Below are 20,160 nucleotides of genomic sequence, written 5' to 3'. Positions count from 1 at the left end.
ACATTGTAAATTACTCCCATTCAGTATTTTGAAAGAAATTCAGTTTCATTTAACACAATAGGTTGACTAAAACCATCGGCCAAAAAAGCATTGTCATATAGAAATCCTATGACACCATTTTATGAAAAGACAAGAATCAGGCACTAACTAAAACATATACATTTTTATATACAATGTGGGGGCTGTCAGAGTGGTTTTTGATTTTAGGAAATATATTTCCTTGTAGTCTTTTATCCTGTTGATTTGCATATCAAATTATTTTGTTGTTGATGTTGCTAATGCAAGTGTCATCTGGGCTTTTGTCCAAATGATTACACAATCTGGATTAATGAGGTCTGAACTCATGATCACATGCAAGGGAAATGTTTAAATAATTTTCCTTTGGTCATTTCATGCTGAGTTAGATTTAGTCACTTCACGAGGGAGGTAGATACACTATGAGATGAATCAACATTAATCCCTTTCTTAAAGATAGCTTCAAGCTCTAGTTTTCCTAAGATCACAGTAAGAAATGAATTGGAGAATGAGTGAATTTTCACAGGTTCAACTTTCTAATCATTGCTAAAATGAAATAGTCTGTATCTTTTATCTGCTAAACTGGTAATTTTGAACCCTGTAATAACAACACCGAATATGATTTCTGCACTCGAAAATAAAATCTTTGGAGACACTGTCTTTTATCTTCTTTGCTGCTCTGAGGACAATTATCTAATAATCTAAGCATTATTAATGATACTCTAAAGTAGATGCAGGTAGGAATTATCTTTGATGAACTCCTATTAATTTTAGTGTGCAATTAGTTTTACTGTTAATTTATTTGCATAGGAATAGCAATCTTGTTGGCTTTTGCATTTATGATAGAACTTTTACTGTGTAAGATCAAAGAAAGCTACAAAGCTGTTTTTATCAATGTTGCCAAAAAATGGAAATACAATTGAATTGAATTTTTGAAAAGCATTGATATCTTTTGCTTTTATATCATCTTGATTTTCAGATAGGTTGTTCCCTATTCCTTTCCTCATTATAACATGATGTAAAAATGAAAGGGGGGGGGGAAGGACAATTCAGCACAAACTAACCCCAGGCATTAACCAAGTCTAAAGATACATAGTTTCACACTCAGATTTTATTTTTAGGGTTTTTTTTTTTTTTTGCAAAACAAATGGGGTTAAGTGGCTTGCCCAAAACCACACAGCTAGGTAATTATTAAGTGTCTGAGGCCCAGTTTGAATTCAGGTACTCCTGACTCCAGGGCCAGTGCTCTATCCACTACGTCACCTAGCCACCCCTTCACACTCAGATTTAATAAAAAAAAAAAAAACTGAGATGATATTATCTGTTAGACCTATGATTTCAGGTAATTTTCATTCTTCCAACACTCATTAAAATGTGTGCCAGACTTCCTTAATTAATCAGTTTTCTAGTAACATATTAAAACAAATTTTAACATTTGTTTTTATAAAATTTTAAGTTCAAAATTTTCTCCTTTTCCCTCCCTCCTTGAAAAGGCAACAGTTTGGAATTGATTATACATGTCATTATGTAAAACATATATCCATATTAGCTATGTTTTAGAAAGGAAAAAATCACAAACCCCTCTAAAAAAAAAAGAAAGAAAACCTCAAAGTATGCCTCAATCTGCATTCAGATTCCATCGATTCTTTCTCTGGAGGTGGGTAGCATGTTTAATCAGAATTTTGACTTTTCTTTAAAAAAAAATTGAATTTGTTAGTTTCATCTAATTTTCTTTTCTTTTTTTTCAGAGCACTCTTATTGGGGTTGGCTTGCAATCATAATCTGAAGGGGGTTTCTCTTGATCTCAGCAGTTGTGAGGTAAGTCTAATTTCAGTATATGCATATGAGAAAATAATCTCAGAATTGAGTTGACTTTTTCCTGGAGTCTGATACTATATCTCCATAGGGTGTAACTGGGGGAGTAAAAGCATATGATAAAAGTTCTGATTCTATTTGTTCTCCAAGTTAGCTATTATAGAATGTTAGAACCCCATTTGATCCTCTAAAAAAAAGGCATATTTTTAAGAGAACTCATTTTTTCTATCCCATTACCTAAGAATTTGTAAGGCAATTAAGTGACGCAGTAGATGGAGCTGATGAACCTGGAGTCAGGAAATTCTTTTTTTTTTATTTTATTAATTTAAGGCAATGGGTTTAGATGAGTTGCCGAAGGTAACCCAGCTAGGCAATTTATTTAATGTCTGAGGTAAAATTTGAACTCAGGTCCTCCAGACTCCAGGGTTAGTGCTCTATCTACTGTGCCACCTAGCTACCCCCCTAGTTAGGAAACTCTGAGTTCAGATTCTTCCACTTTCAAGCTGTATGATCCTGGGCAAGTCACTTAGCCTTCAACTACCTGCGTTTCCTCTTCTGTAACATGAGCATAACAATAGCATCTGCCTCCCAAGGTTATTGTAATGATAAATGGAAATATTTTAAAAACATTTTGTAAACTTTAGAATACTATATAAATGCTAGTTAATCTCATCTTTAGTATTATCATTGTTAGTCTTCCCATCATTCCAACACCTCTTTATGTGGTGGTCTTTGTGAGTTGCCGTATCAAAAAAAAAAATACATTTGAAGGCAACTTCAATATTTACTTCTCCAAATTTAGCTAGTTTAGTCCCCGGACAATAAGTTTTCATATTTGTTTATCTCTCTTTTATATCTCCTAGTTGCTTAAGTTACAGCAAATTGTTTTCCAGATGGGCTTTGTGGCTCTATTGCCTTTTTATCTTATTTCATATATATAAATATATATTATGCCAAAAATCCAGTGAGATTTTGGTAGCATTTGATATGGTGTTTTACAATTTACATAGTGCTGTTTGCTAATAATTCTGGCATTAGCCATGGCATCTGACTGATACTTGAGCACAAATTTGAAAATTTCCTTTCTCATATATACTTCTTATCCCTAAGTTCTTTTAAGGCAAACTTGTGTCTCCTCCTGTTGGAAGCCTTTCCTGATCTTTTCAGTTATTATACTCTATCCCACCTAAAATTGCTTACTCTTTACTTATCTTTATATATCTTATGAACATATGAAAGCTAGGTGACACAATGAATAGGGTGCTGGGCCTTGAATCTAGAAGATCTGTGTTCAAATCTTTCCTCATACACTTAGTAACTACTGAGCAAGCCACTTAATGCAGTTTGCCTCCATTTCCTCAACTGTGAAATGTACTGGAGAAGAAAATGACAAAGCCCTACACTATTTCTACCAAGAAAGTCCAAATGGGGTTAGGAAGAGTTGGATGTGACTGAAAAGTGACTGAATAACACCAACACAGAAACAACATATATCTAATACTGTGGAGTATTTGTTGAGAACAGGGACTGTTTCTATTGTGTTTCCAATAATTAGAACAAGGTCTTCTTTATCATAGATGTTTAATAAAAATATGTTATTATTGTTTATATTGTTTAATTGAAATATTATTTTACAATAATAGTGTCGCTAAATTATTTCCCCAAAAGACCCAATTTTATGATTTTATAACATAAGAAGTTTAATTTTAAATACTAGTTTTTAGAACTTGTATTCTTGAGCTTTCAAGGTTTTTTCTTGACTTCTGCTTATGGTTTATCAGAGAATGATTAAATAATTGTAGTAGCAGTAAGCTTAAAACATGTTAAAGTTTACAATTTTTTTTCCACAGGGCTTCATGTTTTAAGTAATTATGGCATGATTTTATTATATTAGGATAAGGATTAGGATATCTCCCAGTAGAGAATAAAACCTTCAATTTTACTGACATAGGGAACTTTCCTTGAGAAGAAACTCCTGAGACCAATGCAGTTTAGCATTTTCATTGCAACCACTAGTCTTAGAAAGTTGCTGAGTTTAATGAGAAATTAAGTGACTTGTTCACCTACCCAGTATGTGCCAGAGCCAGAGCCAGAGGAAGTCATGTCTTCTATCTACTTTATCCTAATATTTCTGCTCCTCAGTTTTTAAATAAGGATATTATCATAGTACCTTATGAAATGACTTGCCCAGGTACTCATCTGATCTAACATGCATTAGATATGAGAATGAGACTTGATTTTTTTTAAAGGTCAGGTTTTTAATTTTTATTTCATTTGTTTGGGTCTTTTTTTTTTAACCTTTAGCTTAGCTTTGTAGTTTGAAAATCTTGTTAAACAAATTCACATTTTTTAATGAACTCTTGTTTGATACTACTCCTTTTCCTTCCCAATAGCAGCTAGGGAAATTAGATGGTACATTGGATGGAGTACTGGACCTGGAGTCAGGAAGAACTGAGTTTAAATCTATTCTCAGACACTTACTTGCTGTGTAAGCCTAGGCAAGTCAGAAAAAACCCCAAACCTTTTTTGTGCCTCAGTTTTCCTCATCTGTAAAATGGGGGTGTGTGATAATAATAGTACCTGTTTCCTAGGGTTGTTGTGTGGATCAACTTATAAAATAATATTAAACCACTTAGCACATTTTATAAAAGTTATCCATTGTTATTATTAATATACACCTGGATTCCTTATAGTACCATCCACCCCCCCAAAAAAAAACTGAGTTAGGATTCAATTAATCACCTATACCCAGTTATGATATGGAATTAAGACAAAGAAAATGGAAGGGGAGTTGGCTTGCTGTCTGACCTTGTAATTATGCTTAGAGGTACTTTTCTGAAATTTTCAACCTCTGTGGATAGTGAACTAGACATTAGAAGAGCAGTATGCTAGCACCAATCCTTCTGATCAACTTTGTGACCATAGGCATACATTTAATCAATTTTGGCCTCAGTTTCTCATCTGAAGGATAAGCAGATTGGACCAAGTGATCTAAGATCTCCTAGAACACTAAGGAGCTATGGCAAATCTGAAGGCATATGGAAAAAAAAAACAACACTTATCACCTTGTCTACAAAGGTCTGCATATTCAGAGCCATGGCTTTTCCAGTAGCAAAGTATGGCTGTGAAAGACTGTAAGGAAAGCTAAGGGCCACAAATTGGGGGAAATTTTGGAGAATCCCTTAGACAGCAAGGGAATCAAATCAGTCAGTACTTAGAGAAATTAATTCAGACTGTTCCTTGGAAGGTCAAATACTGAAACTGAAGTTTAAATACTTTGGTCAGAGAAGGAGAAGATGACTCATTAAAGATAAAAGGAGTAGGAGACAGCAGAGGAAGATAGATAACTGAAACAACAAATACAGACTTGGGCAGACTTTAGGAGATCATGGAGCATAGAAGGACCTGGTCTACTGCAGTCATGAATAGCTGATCAGGACTGAACAATAAGAGCTCTAAAATTCTGTGATAAATTTCTCAGGCTAAATATCTTTTTACCACTGGAAACACAGTTTGTAGACTGATTTATTTGGAATGACATAATTGTGATGTTACATGTAGGCAGATGAATAAACTTCCAGAGGTCTCTTAAAGCAATAAAATTTTATTTATTCATTTTTTAAAATTAAATTTTATGATTCCTCATTTGAATGCTGAGATCTGAGATCATTTGAGTAATGGTTTGGCTCTAGTGCGAACATATGCCCCCATAATAGCTATTTAAATATTCTATAAAGGTTTATATGAACATGCCTTACTTTCACTGAATTTAATCTATTATCAACTTTGGAAAAGAATAACTATATATTTTGAAGCTTATATGTGTGCACATAGAGATACATATTGTGTAGTTGTACTTATACTATATTGCATAAATATATTTCAATATTTAAAAGACAGAATGTTACATATTATATCCATGGAGTCAAATTGTATTTATTTTCATAAATTTGGCTAAATTTATCTTTAATATGTGTGTGTATGTATGTATGTGTGTGTACACACACACACACACACACACACATATAAAATCACATTTGTTAGAGAAATTTGCTCGAAAATAATTTCTTACTTTTCAGTATCTCTTCATTTTTTGGCTTCTGTGTCACTATATTCTCCTATTTCTGTTCCTAACTTCAACATCCTGCAACAAACCCCTTGTTGATGTCTCTTTCTGATACTTTAAGCTTGATAGTTCCCATGGACTTATTATTTCTTGACATTTGAAATTTTACTCAGTTCTTTTGTTCATTACCTCTGCTTAGAAGTCCCTCCAGCATCTCAAACTGAACGTGTTCAAAGCATAACTTATCATTTATTAAAAATCTTATTATTCTTCCTTCTGCCTTCTACGTTTCTCTCAACAGTAATAGCTTTAAATAGTTTTATCTCCTACATGTGATTGGTTGCCAATGATTTTTGCTTCAAAAATCTACCTTTCTTTCTCTTCTTACTTCTGCCATCCAAGTTCTTCTTTACTTGTCTTCAGCTTCCACTCTTTACTTCCAACTTCAATTCATATTTTTACATCAATACCAATTAATCCTTATACATAGGTCTAATATGTTACACCACTTTTTAAAACCCTTCAGTGGTTTTTAATAGTCTTCCACATAATGACTAAGCCATTAAACTTGGCATTTTAGACATTCACAATTTGGTGTCATCCTACTTTTATAGACTTCGTACTACTCTTCATACTACTATTCTTCATGTATTCTGACCTCCATTTGAACCATACTATTCACATACTTTTCTGCCTCCCCACCTCTGTTTTCACATTCTCCTAGATCTAGAATGCCCTTCAACAATCCTTGTTGAGCCCTTCAACACTCTTTAAGAACCCATCCTCTATGAAGGCTTCCTTAGTTTCTCTCAGACATGACTAGATGACATAATGATAGAAGATAGTTATTGCAGTCAGGGACAACCAAATTTAAAATCCTGTCTCAGACACCTAACTATATTTGTGATCCTGAGGAAGTCACTTAACCCTTCTGAGACTTATGTGTAAAATGATGATCCTAGCATCTATCCAGATCTGTTCTGAAGATCAAATTAAATTGTGTGTATGTGAATGAATAAATATATCTATGTATGTATAGATCTTTGCAAAACTTATAATGATATATAAATGTTAGCTTTTATTATTCATTCATTCCACAAACATTTCTTAGGTGCCTACTATGAGCCAGGTATGTGGTAGATGCTGTAATGTCAAAGACAAAAATAAGTAGTCCTTACTCTCAAGGATTGTACAGATAAGACAATATATATTTATATAAATTAATTTGGAGAGTGTGAAGTGGGAATTGGGTGGATCAGGATAGACCTCATCTAGGAGAGGTGGCCCTTAAACTGAGCCTTGAGGAAAACCAAGCAGTGAGGCAGTGTTGGCAAGAGAATGCATTCTAGAAATTGAGGAACAACCTATGAAAATGGATAGGTTGGAAAAGAATGTCATACAAAGGGAACAAGCTATGATTATTGACATTTTATGAGATAACTCAGGATGTGAGAAGTTGTGTCTGAGGAAAGATTTGAACTCAGGTCTTCCAGTCTTCAAGTCCAATATTCCATTTATTGCTCTGCCTCGTTGTGTAGTAGCCATTGGCCAAGAGTATTTATCATGTAATGACTAATAGTGATGAATGCTCTCAGAATTTTACTAGATTGATTTCTGGACAAAGGCCTAGTCCCTAACTGAGTTCATTTATATTCAGAGTCCACCCCACTTGGGTGGCTTCCAGAGCTTATTCAACGCTAGGAAAGCCTTGAAGAATTCAGATTCTCTTCCAGTCTACAATGAGCTCTGTCCATAAGCTAGTAGGCATCTCACATATTTTGATGAGTTGCATTATTACTATTGATCAGGAAGATATTTCCCAAAGAGAAATGTAAGAATGTTTTGAGCTAAGATAACATCATTAAAGTTAGCATTTGATTGTATCCATTTTGGATATTTTTAAAAATCCCTTTATCACCATACACTATCTGGAGGAGAGTAAAAATTGAAAGTTTGAACTCCTATTCCTATGATCTTAATTTCCTCTTAGATAAACAGGAAAGAAGGAAGGAAGGAAACAAGCCTTTAATAAGTCACTGTGCTAAATGATTTACAAATATGATCTTATTTGATCCTCAACACAGCCCTGGGAGGTAGGTGCTATTATTATTCTCATTTTACATTTGAGGAAATAGTCATAAATGACTTGCCCAGGGTCATACAGCTATCACAAGTACCTGAGGCTGGATTTGAACTGAGATCTTCCTGACTTCAAATCCAGCCCTGGATTTGCTCTGCACTTCCTAGCAGCTGGGGGGAAAACTTGAGTAGATAATTGTAGCAAATACAGCTACTTCTAGATATGAGACTCCTTGTAGAATAACATTTTCACTGAAAGCTGTCCACCTGTGTGACTCATCCTGTGGCACATTGGAAAGTACTTTGATGACCATTTCAATGGATGCACATCAGCTGTAAGAATTCCAAACAGTTAGAAACAGTGGGAACTTTGAGGCATTGCTATATAGTCTGACAGCCTTTCCACTAGCCTTCAAGATTAGACAGTGTGTATGGTGTAGGTATTTGTGACCTCTATCATCTTGCACATTCCCACCCACTGCATTCCTGTGGACCAAAACAATAGAATGCACAGCTAAAAAATGTTTCACCAGGGCAGAATGGGCAGGCAAGGCTTATAATGTGTAGCTGTGCTTTTCAGCATTTTGAATAGAGCTCTTATTTCATATTTCTCAAGCATTTGTACTTCTTCCATTGGCAGCAGATCCAGGTAGCCAGTGACCCCGTCTAATTGGATTTTGTCCAGTTAATTTCTCCCCCTTCCCAATCAAAGCCTTTCCTGAATCATATTTTCCAAATGAAAAAGGAAGTACTTACACTGTAGTTTTTATCTCTTTTTCTGACTTGTAGTGATTGATTTCCCTCCTCAGACTCCCAGAAGAATAATTACAGTTTTATTCCTGCACACTGGAAGAAGGTGGGGGAAGGGGGTTGGAAAAAATGAAGAGATAAATGGTTTTTCAAGTTAATTTCTATTTAAGTGGACATGCCAACATCTGTTTTAAAATAGATGATCTTTGAAGGACAGCAAATGAGGGTTTATATTCACCTTTGGGTTTAAATTATCCCATCACCATGGTTAATGGACTTAGAAATAGTTTTTCACTTATGTAGTGGAAGCAACATGAGAAATGTTAGTGTTAAGTAATAGAACCTAGCTTATATACCCCCTATCCCTTCCAATTATGTAAATCATTTAAAAACAATTTTCATTTGTAGGAATGGAAGAACTTTTACATTATGAAGGCAATTTTATCTTTTTGTCACTTTTATTCTTTATATTCATAATGATTGATTTTCATCTATTGTTCTAGATAACTCCTTGAAAGATTTGCTATTTTCCTGTTTAAATTAATCTCCCTTTCCCCCCTGTAATTCTACTTTTAAGAATTTCATGTAGAACTTTTTCATTTTTTGATGTTTATTTATTCATATCTCCCATTAAACTATAAGTTTCTTGAGAGCAGAGACTGTTTTTGTATCCCCCAGATTAATTCATTGCCTAATAGCTTAATAAATGCTCATTGACTGATTGCCTATTGACAAGCTGCTGCTTTCCCTCTGTTTTATGCTACTTATTCATTGCTGATAATATATTTCACCTTTTCTCCCTGTGCTTTCTTCAGCTTGGCCACTGCGTAAGTACCTTGCCTACTCTTATATCAACTTTTTAATAGCTAATACACTAAACAATGCAGCCTTGTATGTGTAGCACACACTGATGTTTTCAGTTTATTGGATTTTTAAAATATACATTTTATATTAATATATTTGTGCTGATTCACACTTAGACTCATGTATAGCATTTTCTATCAAAGATCTTGGTTTAATAGCCCTTAAAATCACTCATGGTTTCTATTACTATAGCTAGTAATACATAGATAGTACTTGTCAATTAATATGAATGCAAATTAGGGCTTCTCAAAAATATTTCTTGTCTTAAAGAAATTGTGCTTGCCAACCAGGTAGAAATCTGTTCATGGACCATGTTATTGTCCAGAATTCTATATGGGAAAAACTTCTTCAGTCAGGGAACCATGTAAAATGAAGTGGAATGGCTCTGGTACTTCCTTTCACAACTTAACACAAATTTGATTACAAACCCTTCATATTGAACAAGGGTGAGCCTATCTAGCATGTTGTATGTTGATGTATTTAGAGATGTTCTTCACATTAGAACATTATCTCTTCAAATACTAATGAAAAATCTGAACAAAAAAATTAGAAAATTTTATTTTAAACTTTTTTAGCAGAATATTTCTCCTTACTGAAGGGAAACTTTATAGTAGAGAATAATAGAAACTTTTTGACAATTGAAATTGTCCGGAATAAGCCATCAGACTTACTTTAGGATAAAATTTTAACACTGGTGAAATTAGTGGAATGTAGTTTGCTACTTGAGTCAAAATTTGATTAAAGGCTGCTTTGTGCTATTGATATCTTTAGTGTTTACAAATAATGGTAAAATCTTTGAGTACATGAATGGTATTGTATACAACATTATACATAGCATATAGTACTTAGCATAAGTCCTGTATTGTAAGCACACATAATTGCTCAGAAATTTGAAAAAATGTTAGATCTGGAAGATCATATATACCCAGTCCTATAAGCCTTGCAGCCCCAGCCCCAGTCCCAAGCCCGTGGATGAAAAAAACTACAGTACAAGGTTTCTATCCTAGCACGAGAGCAGGTGCTAGGAAGTGTTTAGAGTTTGGAAGTCAGACCTGGAAGACCCAAAGGTCATTCACTGTATTCCAGAGAGAGAGAGAGACAGACAGACAGACAGACAGACAGACAGACAAACAGAGAAAACTTTATGTAGTTCTGCCTTGTGATGACATTGGTTCTCTTTGAAAATGAAGGACAAACAACAGTAGTGCTTTAAATTCTATAAAATACTTTTCAAACATTCTAAATTTGAATTTTCCCTTGCTAGGAAAACTAGGTCTCCAAATGTCCTGTTTCGTATTTTACATTTTTTCTTTTGTTTAAAATTAAATTGAATAAATGAAATAGAAAGAGATCCCAACCCCTCTCATCTTAACAGTTGCTACTGTGCAAAAAGAAACTAGCTAAGTTTTTCCAGATTACTATTCACATTTTAAAATACATTTTCATTATTTTATTAAATATTTTCCAATTATATATTATATGTTATATGTATAACATATGTTATATTATATATTAAAATTTTGAATTCTGAACTCTCTTCCTCTAGCTGCTCCTCCTTCCCTGAGAAGGCATATAATTGATATCAATTATATATAAAAAAATCATATCATTTATATTGTGAAGGCAAATAAATGCTATCAAATATATATGTGAAGTCATTCAAAACATTTCCATATTAGCCATTTTGCACAAGAAAACACAATAAATAAAACAAGAAAAATAAAGTTTTAGAAGTATTCATATATTTTTTTGGGTGGGGAGGAGAAGATTTGTGTAGCATTTCTCTTCTGAAAAGTTATTCCATAATGCAATAAGAACATTTGTGGTCATTTTTAGTAAATAAGCTCTCTTAGTTTTTCTTCTTGTCTGTTCCTCACAGAGCTTGGATATATTATTTCATCCTTACATAGCTGAATCCCTCTACTTCACAGTGATTATATACATCTTGTTAAAATGGGTTTAGGTATCGGTCATCCCTAGAGTTCAAAGAATGGACTTGTTGTTTTTCCTGATTTGGTTTCTTTGATATGATTTTTATGTCCACCATTTAAGCTATAAACTGTACCATATCTTAAGTCAAAATGGAAATTGTCATGAATTGGCAGCCATTGCCTTTATTAGTTGTGGAAATGGGAAAAGACTTGCTTTCCTAATACTTTTTCCTATTGGTTTTGAGGGCTTGGATTTGATGGAGGTCGGAAAGAAAGGGAATTCATTCAAGGTGATAAAGATGCTTCTTCTTTGCATAGTGTTGTTTCCCATTATGTACATTGTTCTTTGCTTGAAGTATTTATTTTCAAGACCCTTGCTGCTACCTCCAGGAGTTATAGCCTTTGCTAATAGTTCTGTGTTTTTGTTTGATATATGTGTATTCTAGCTGAGATCTGGAGGTGCCCAGGTTTTAGAAGGCTGTATTGCAGAAATCCACAACATCACCAGCCTAGACATTTCAGATAATGGTAAGTACAGGACAAAAAGGGGTTGGGGCATGGAAGAAAAGGGGAAAAAAAGAAACAAACTTGTCCTTGGAGTAAAAAATAGATTAGATAAAGAAAACCATTGGTCTGAATGAGGAAATTCATTGGGTAACTCACTAGGTAGGAATGTCATTGGCCATCTTGAATTAGAGCATTTTTTTTAATTTAGCTTAAGAGTAATTTAAGAAATAAGAATAATGTTTAGCCCTCTGATAATAAATATCTTGTCAAATTCACATGATGGGAATCAGATCAAATGAACATTTTTCTTCCTGAGAAATTGAAACTGTTTTGCTTATTTTTGACACAACAGAAATTGTGTTCCCCATTACCTTATTCAGGAATTTATTTCACTAAGTATCAGTGTTTTGCAAAAAAGAAAATCTCCCCACATTAACAGTGAGCAGACTGGTTATCTTAGTGAGCATAAGGAATTAAGTTGCCTCTCTCCCCTCAGCCCCCTCCCCATTTCCTGCTGACTAATTGGATATAAATAGCCAATGATAAGGAGAGATTTGGATGAATCATTGTGAAGAATGAGGTTATCCTTGTGAAGTAATGGGAAGTGAAAGGAAAGTAAAAAGAACTTTGAGAATGAATGGTTAAGAATCCACAAAACTCTCATAGTAGTGTGCAAATATGCCCATCTGAAAGTAACTTTCCTTCTCTTCCACCTGTGTTTTGAGTGTGTATTTATCCTGTTTCTCATAGGATTGGAATCTGACCTCTCTACACTGATAGTGTGGCTTAGTAAGAACAGATCAATACAACACCTAGCATTGGGCAAAAATTTCAATAATATGAAATCCAAGTAAGAATATTTTCCTTTTTTTCAAAAATGACTCAATTGAAGCAGCCAAGCTTAATAACACTATTGGTGTGATTCACTTGTCTCCATTTTTAAAATCCCTTTAGAAATCTTACACCTGTTTTGGATAACTTAGTACAGATGATTCAAGATGAAGAATCAGTGAGTATTGTTTTTAAAACCTTATATTAATATCTGTGGCTTTATTCTTCTTGCAGATTCTTTTTAGGGAGTTAATCCCTATATGTTTTCAAATCCGTCTGACCATATAGGTAAATATGCCCAAACATAGCATACACATATAGACTGTTAAAGATTTTAATGTTAGTAAGATTAAATACACTAGCAATTCACTTCTTCATACACTTATTTTTGGAAGATAGAGTTATCTTTAAAGATGAAAAGGTCAATGAATTTTAACTCTTAGATCCCTTTCTACTCTATTTCTTTTCTTTTCTTTTTAAGGTATTTTTGCAAGGCAGATGGGGTTAAGTGGCTTGCCCAAGGCCACACAGCTAGGTAATTATTAAGTGTCTGAGGCCGGATTTGAACCCAGGTACTCCTGACTCCAGGGCTGGTGCTTTATCCACTGCGCCACCTAGCCCCTTACTCTATTTCTTTAAGGTCAAGTGAAAATCCTAGACTCAATTTTTGTACTTTGTGTTCAAATATGTGGCCTTGTGACTTTAACTATTGCTAGGAAACATCAAATTACTCCTTTGAATTTCATTTAGTTTTGGAGAATTGCAAGAAGCATAAGCCGACCACATTTTCATAAGAGTTTGTCATTATGCTCTGTAAATCCAACCTACTCTTCCTTTTTTGATTGCCCTTGACTAAGACTCCCTCTGGAGAAAATGTTTAAATTTAAAATGATTTCACATGATACTTTTATTTCATGAACACTAGAAAAGAAAGTGGTAAATTGAGGGTAGGATCAGAGAGGCATGAGGAAAGAAAGTCCTTTAATCCTTTTCATTTGTTCCCTAGCATTTGACCTCTTAACTATATTTGAGTCTCCTCTTTACCATAGTCCACATGAACACTCAGCATAACTTTATTTATAATTATCTTTTTTAGAAAACTCTCCCTTAACCTTGTTTGTATGTGTGTGCTCACACTGGCCGGGGGGAGGAGGGGGGTGGCATTTTTCTCCCATTTCTTTACAAATTCTAAAGAAGTTTAAAAGTCCATGTCTATGATTTTTTAATATGTCTATAATTTTAAAAGGATCTTACTTGTTCTGTCTCACTCCAAAGACAGTAATAGTATTTCTTGCAGACTAGGAAAGAAAATTCATCTGACATCCTTCTAAAGTTACATTCTGGTTCATTCAGAAGTTAGCCAGAAATATGCATGCAATTTAACCTAATAAGATTTCTTAAGTACCACCCAAAGTTGCTAAGAAACCAGTGGGAAGCAAAAGGGACCTGCAGAGTACTGGGGAGTAGAATACTTCCTGACTTTTGCCATATACCCAGTATTTAACCTCTGGCTCTTGTCAACATCCTATCAGTCTGTTGTATGGTTCTGAGCTTGAATAAATGTGGGAGGCTTCCCACTAGCATAAGAAATCAGACAGGATTTATCCCTCCAAGTTTCTGAATATAACTTCCTTTATGTTCAGTTTATGCTAATCTAATATTCAAACTGCAGGTTTGGGAATGGGTTTCATTTTTTATTTAATGAATTAAAAGTACTTTAATATTTCCTAATCCTCATAAAATACATACCTTGTTCCTAATAATATGCCCCTTTGTTGAAGCTAGAGGTAGCCATGATACCTTACTTGTAAATTCTATTTTTGTGCCTTTCATTTTATACACATAATTTATCCTTACATCAATTACCTTTACTTTTGTCTTCAGTGATATTTAGTAATTTGGGGATCCTAGCTTATTTGAACTGCTACAGCTTTTTATGGTTTGGGAAGCTTATCTTGTGATATTTAATATCCTAAAATATTTGTTAAACTATACATTTAACATTAAAAAAAAGAATAGGTAATATAGGCTTTTGTTTTATTTAATTTCTATTCCATTAGAAACATTAAAAATCTACTTCTCTAATTCTAAAGGGTCCCCTTACATCTAGCTGAAATGTATTTGATAGTTTTAGAAATTCTTTGAAAGTATTCTTGGGGAGAATACAGGTATTTAAAAGGAACTGTGTCGTGTTAAAGCACACACGGCCTTGTTACTTAACAGCACCCTATAATTAAAAGATTTTTTTTTTACTTTCATGTCATTGAAAAGTGGGTGACTTGTAAGAAAAGCTATTAGCATATTGCTTTTTTTTACTGCTAAATCTGTAACTAGCAGAATGCTTAAAATGATCTGTACGTGCATCTTATTACTACAAAAATACAAGCAGCAAGAAAATCTAAATTCATTTGACGTAGTTGTTGTTTTTAAGTAGTTTTAAATATACATGAGCACCTCATTTGCATTTTACATGAGAATGTTTTTAAAAGAGGATTTCTTTGTTAGTCCATGAGACATTTTATTTCCCCAATATCATACTGCTAGCTTCAGTTGTAAAATTTGATTGCAAGTGAGTTGGTGTACGTAGCTCCCATTTTTCACTATCTATGGTTGTCATACTCCCAAGTATAGAACCACTAGGATAGAATTAAGAAGTAAAAGGGAAAGATAAAAATAATAGTATTTGTTGTAAGGTACTTAAATTTAAAAAATTATGTTGTCACCAGTGGACTTGATTGTGCCTTACTTAGAAACACTTATAGCAAGGATTTAAATCTGAATTTTTAAAAGATGTCTGCTGAGAGAAGTGATGATAAAAATTTAGAATAATGGAATTATATGATAAGCCTCTATTGTTTTTTTAAAGATGACACTATAAATATGTATGTGATTCAGACATCTTTGTTTGAATTAATGGTCTTGCTTATTATTTTAAATGTTACCTAATTTTATGTGATTCTGAATATAGAATTACCAATAGACTAGTGGTGGTATTGATGTTTTTCTAGTATTATGAGAAAATTATAATGTTTCCTTTTTTTGGGATAGGAGTAGGCATCATTGAAAAGAGATTATTGGGATGATAGATGATTGTGGGTTTCTATCAAGAAAACAGTAGTACATTTGTTTTTATTTAAATATCAAATATCTTCAAACTTATATTTTAGGGTTGATTTTTTTTTCCTTTTAGTGCAGCTTTTGAATGAAATTTTGAAATTGTTAGTCCCACTATGCTCATGGTTGTTTTTTTAATTTAATTTAAAAAAATTTGCACTTAATAATATTTTAGTTTTTTCCAATTATATGTAAAGCTAGTTATCAAGATTCATTTTTTGGAAGATTTTGTGTGCCAATTTTTTTTTCCTTCTTTAGCAAATAGTTTGATATAGGTTATACATGTCCAATTATGTTAATCATATTTCCACATTTATCCTCATGAGTGTTTTAAGTATGTGTGTGATAGCTCATATATCTTATGTGGAATTGAGTATGTTAACAAGGCTGAACATCTCATTGAAATATTACTATTATTATTATTATTTTTGCAAGGCAAGGGGTTTAAGTGACTTGCCCAAGAGCACACAACTAGTGTCTGAGGCTGGGTTTGAACTCAGGTCCTCCTCACCACAGGGGTGGTGCTCTATCCACTGCACCACCTAGCTGCCCTCAAAATTTGTTTTTAAACAGAATTGTCTATTATTAGTACTCTAGAGATTCTTTCCTTAAATCTCCTTCTGATGGTTAGCATGTTATTGTCCTAACTTTCTCTAATCCCATTAGCTCACAGGTCAGCAGCTAATGGGTACAGTTATTAGAGTGGAGTAAGGAAACCCTGACATCACATCTTATCCCAGAAATTTAGTAGCCCTATGTCCTAATCACTTAATAACTCTCTACCTCAGTTTACTCTTTTGTTACATAGGGATAAAAATAGCAACTCTTTCAAAGCCATTGTGAGAATTAAATTAGATAGTATATATAAAACTCTTTGCATATTTTAAAACCCTATATAAATGCTAATTATTATTATTTTTATTGTTAAATTATAAGAAATAAGGTTGACTTATTTTTGTATCTTGATTCTGACTATTGGAGTCTCTATTCTCTCCATGTTTTTCTTTTGTTTTTTTTTTAAATTTTTAAGGCAATGGGATTGAGTAACTTGCCCAAGGTCACACAGCTAGGCAATTATTAAGTGTCTGAATCTGGATTTGAACTCAGAACCAGTGCTCTATCCTCTGTGCCCACCTAGCTGCCCCCTCTCCATGTTTTTCTGTCTTATAACTCCTGCCCATTTTTATCATAAATCTCTCTAGTAGAATTGATTTTTCTAAAATGAACAGAAGAATTTTCCCTAATAGGTCAAGTGACATTTTTGCATTATTATTGTACTAGGAATGTCACATCATGTGTATTAGCATCTAATATGCTGGAGATAACTTTTTTCTTAAAGGGCTCTTTTTGTAGTGGCAAAGATTTAGAAATTGAGGGTATGCCCATCAATTGGGAATGACTGAACAAGTTGTGTATATGAATGTTACTTAGTACTGCTGTTCCATAAGAAACCATGAATGTCGGACTTTAGAGAAGCATGGAAAAAATTACATGAACTGATGCTGAGGGAAGGGAGCAGACCCAAGAGAAGATTGTACACATTAACAACAACATTGTAAGATGATCTACCATGATACAACTATGGTTGCAGTTACATTGAACTATTCCATTACATTAGTAATCATAATTTATTTATCCATTCCCTTATTTGTAGACATTTAGCTTGTTTCCAGTTTTATGTGACTGTATATTATTGCTGTTGGGAAATCTTTGAAGAGAGATCTCTTCTTGTGGTTGCTTTTACTTACACTTTCAGGGCATCTTTCCAATGGTGGAATTGTTGGACCAAAGGCTTTATTTATTTCTAGAAATTTTATTGGGTACTATAGGAAAAAAAAATATTCTGCTAGTTTGCAATTCCACTGTCAATAAATGACTGGACTTTTTCTTTTATAGCCAAGTCACTAAACCTCAGGACTGAGATTCATAGTTCTTAATTATTTTTGCCAAGTTGACAGGTGTGAGGTGCTATCTCATAGTTGTCTTCATTTGCTTCTCTCTTCAATTTTTAGTAAAGTTGACCATTTTTAGTCAAATTAACATCTTATGTTTTCTGACATTTTTATTGATATCTTTTACTCTATTTCTTTTACCCTAATCAATTTTTGTAATGCATGTTCATCTGAAGTATTTTAGATAGCTGGCACTAGAAATTAAACAACACAATTTTATTCCAAATCTAGGATTGAAATTCATTTACTGCTGCTATTTTCTTAACAAAACTAAAGAAGATTCATCTCAATTTAATCAATTCTCTCATATATTAATTTGATATGGCTTACTAAAGGTTATTATATTGTTGTGACTTGTCTTTGTTATTCAATCTACAGCCTTTGCAGTCCTTATCCCTTGCAGATTCCAAACTCAAAACAGAGGTCACCATCATCATCAATGCTCTAGGCAGCAACACCTCTCTAACCAAAGTGGACATCAGTGGAAATGGAATGGGAGACATGGGAGCAAAGATGTTGGCAAAAGCCCTGCAGATCAACACTAAGCTCAGGTATGACTCAAAAAGCAGCCTGTTTTCTATGCTTATCATTGGGTTACCAGTTGCTCTGTTTAGATGATGGTAGACTTAGATGGGTATTGTTTATATGGGTAAATCCACATATTACTTGCTGTTAGAGGTGAGCTAAATACCAACATTCTCTTAGTTAAAACTCAGTGATGAATCAAAATGAGCTACTGGTAAGTGATCGAACAAAAAGTTTACTTTGCCTTAACATAGCAAGGAAATGAATAAGGATATTGCTTCTCTTGTTGTGATTCTCCCTCATCATCATACCAAAACATGAGCAGAGTACAAGTGGGAGTACATGACTGAATACTTTTCAAAATCTAAAAACTTGGAGAAGCCTTGTCTTTAAATTTAAAAAATAATATTTCCAAATTAACACATTTGCTCAACAGAGAACAAATCTTTTCCATCTCTTGAGATTATTCATTCAAATATGATAAGTCATTTGGGCAACATATACAGCATATGAATTAAGGTTATGTGTTCCCTAGAACAGATGAAGTTTCAACATTTAAACTTTTATAATGTCTCTTAGCTTTTTTTGTTTGTTTTTTTACATATTTTCTTCATAGCTTCAGATCTCTATTATGGAGATATTTGAAATTTCATTTAGCGTTTTCTTGTCTGCATAAATCCAGATTTTTACATTTATATCACACACACACACACACACACACACACACGCACACATATTATATATATATATTTTTTTTTTATGGGTTTGTATGTATATACTTTCATTTTACTGTTTCTTTTCCTCTAATGAGAATGTTGATGTTCTTTTGTCACATTATATTTAATTTTATTTTCTACTTCTATACATGTTCTCCTGGTTAATATGATACTAAAGTAATATAAAGGGAGAAAATCAATTTTTTATTACCCCTTCCTGTTCAGATGTAAAATTAATATCACACTTATGTCTCATGATGTCATGTCTAGAGGGCATTTGGGTTTAATGGAAACTTCTTTCCCTCAAGTGCTTATGACCATTTTCATGATTTATTTTTTCAAACAGAACTGTCATCTGGGACAAAAACAACATAACTGCACAAGGTTTCCAAGATATAGCTGTTGCTATGGAGAAGTAAGTTTCTGATAGGGTTCTTTTCTAGAAAAATGAAAAGTTTCCATTTTGAGACAAAAATATAACTGAGCAAAGTGCCCTTACTTTTCCCTGCTAGTAGACAGTGTTTTCCCTTTAGATTAAAGGAAAGGAATTTGGCTTGGGAATCAGAAGATCTGGGTCTAAGTCTCATCTCAGGAACTTGATAGCTGTGTGACTATGCCCAAGTCACTAAACCTCAATTTCTGTAGTCTAACCTGCCTCATCACTGATTTAAATCTACCAAATTAAATTGTGGGAGGAAGCACTAGGAATACTAAAGGTAAATAGCCCCTGGCACTGTGGTAAATTAAAGTGCTGAGACTGGGATCAGGAAGAGTTGAATTCAAATCAAATTTCTGAAACTTACTAGTTCTGTGACCCTGGGAAAGTCACTTAACCTTTCTGTCTTCCTCAGTTTCCTCAACTGCAAAATAAGGATCAGAATAGTACCTACCACCCAGGGTTGTTGTGAGGATCAAAGAAGATAATATTTGTAAAACATTTAGTACAATGTCTTTTCCCTCATCCCCATAATTGAAAATGTAAGGTATTGTTTGGA

The 20,160-nt window shown here is 33.6% G+C and overlaps 1 protein-coding gene across 1 annotated transcript in view; it reads left to right on the top strand.

The window, feature by feature from the left end:
• LOC141499312 (F-actin-uncapping protein LRRC16A) overlaps positions 1–20,160 on the top strand; it is a 201,563-nt gene that overhangs the window by 87,909 nt on the left and 93,494 nt on the right. Inside the window, exons 16-21 of the mRNA XM_074202092.1 lie at positions 1,764–1,833; positions 11,967–12,048; positions 12,778–12,877; positions 12,982–13,036; positions 18,303–18,475; positions 19,512–19,580. Coding sequence (XP_074058193.1) covers positions 1,764–1,833; positions 11,967–12,048; positions 12,778–12,877; positions 12,982–13,036; positions 18,303–18,475; positions 19,512–19,580 — 549 coding nt within the window. The remainder of the gene's footprint in view (positions 1–1,763; positions 1,834–11,966; positions 12,049–12,777; positions 12,878–12,981; positions 13,037–18,302; positions 18,476–19,511; positions 19,581–20,160) is intronic.

Source organism: Macrotis lagotis, chromosome X (assembly GCF_037893015.1).
Source record: "Macrotis lagotis isolate mMagLag1 chromosome X, bilby.v1.9.chrom.fasta, whole genome shotgun sequence".
NCBI lineage: Eukaryota > Metazoa > Chordata > Mammalia > Peramelemorphia > Peramelidae > Macrotis > Macrotis lagotis.
Note: the sequence above shows the minus strand (reverse complement) of the source record. Positions and strands in the feature narration are given on the sequence as shown.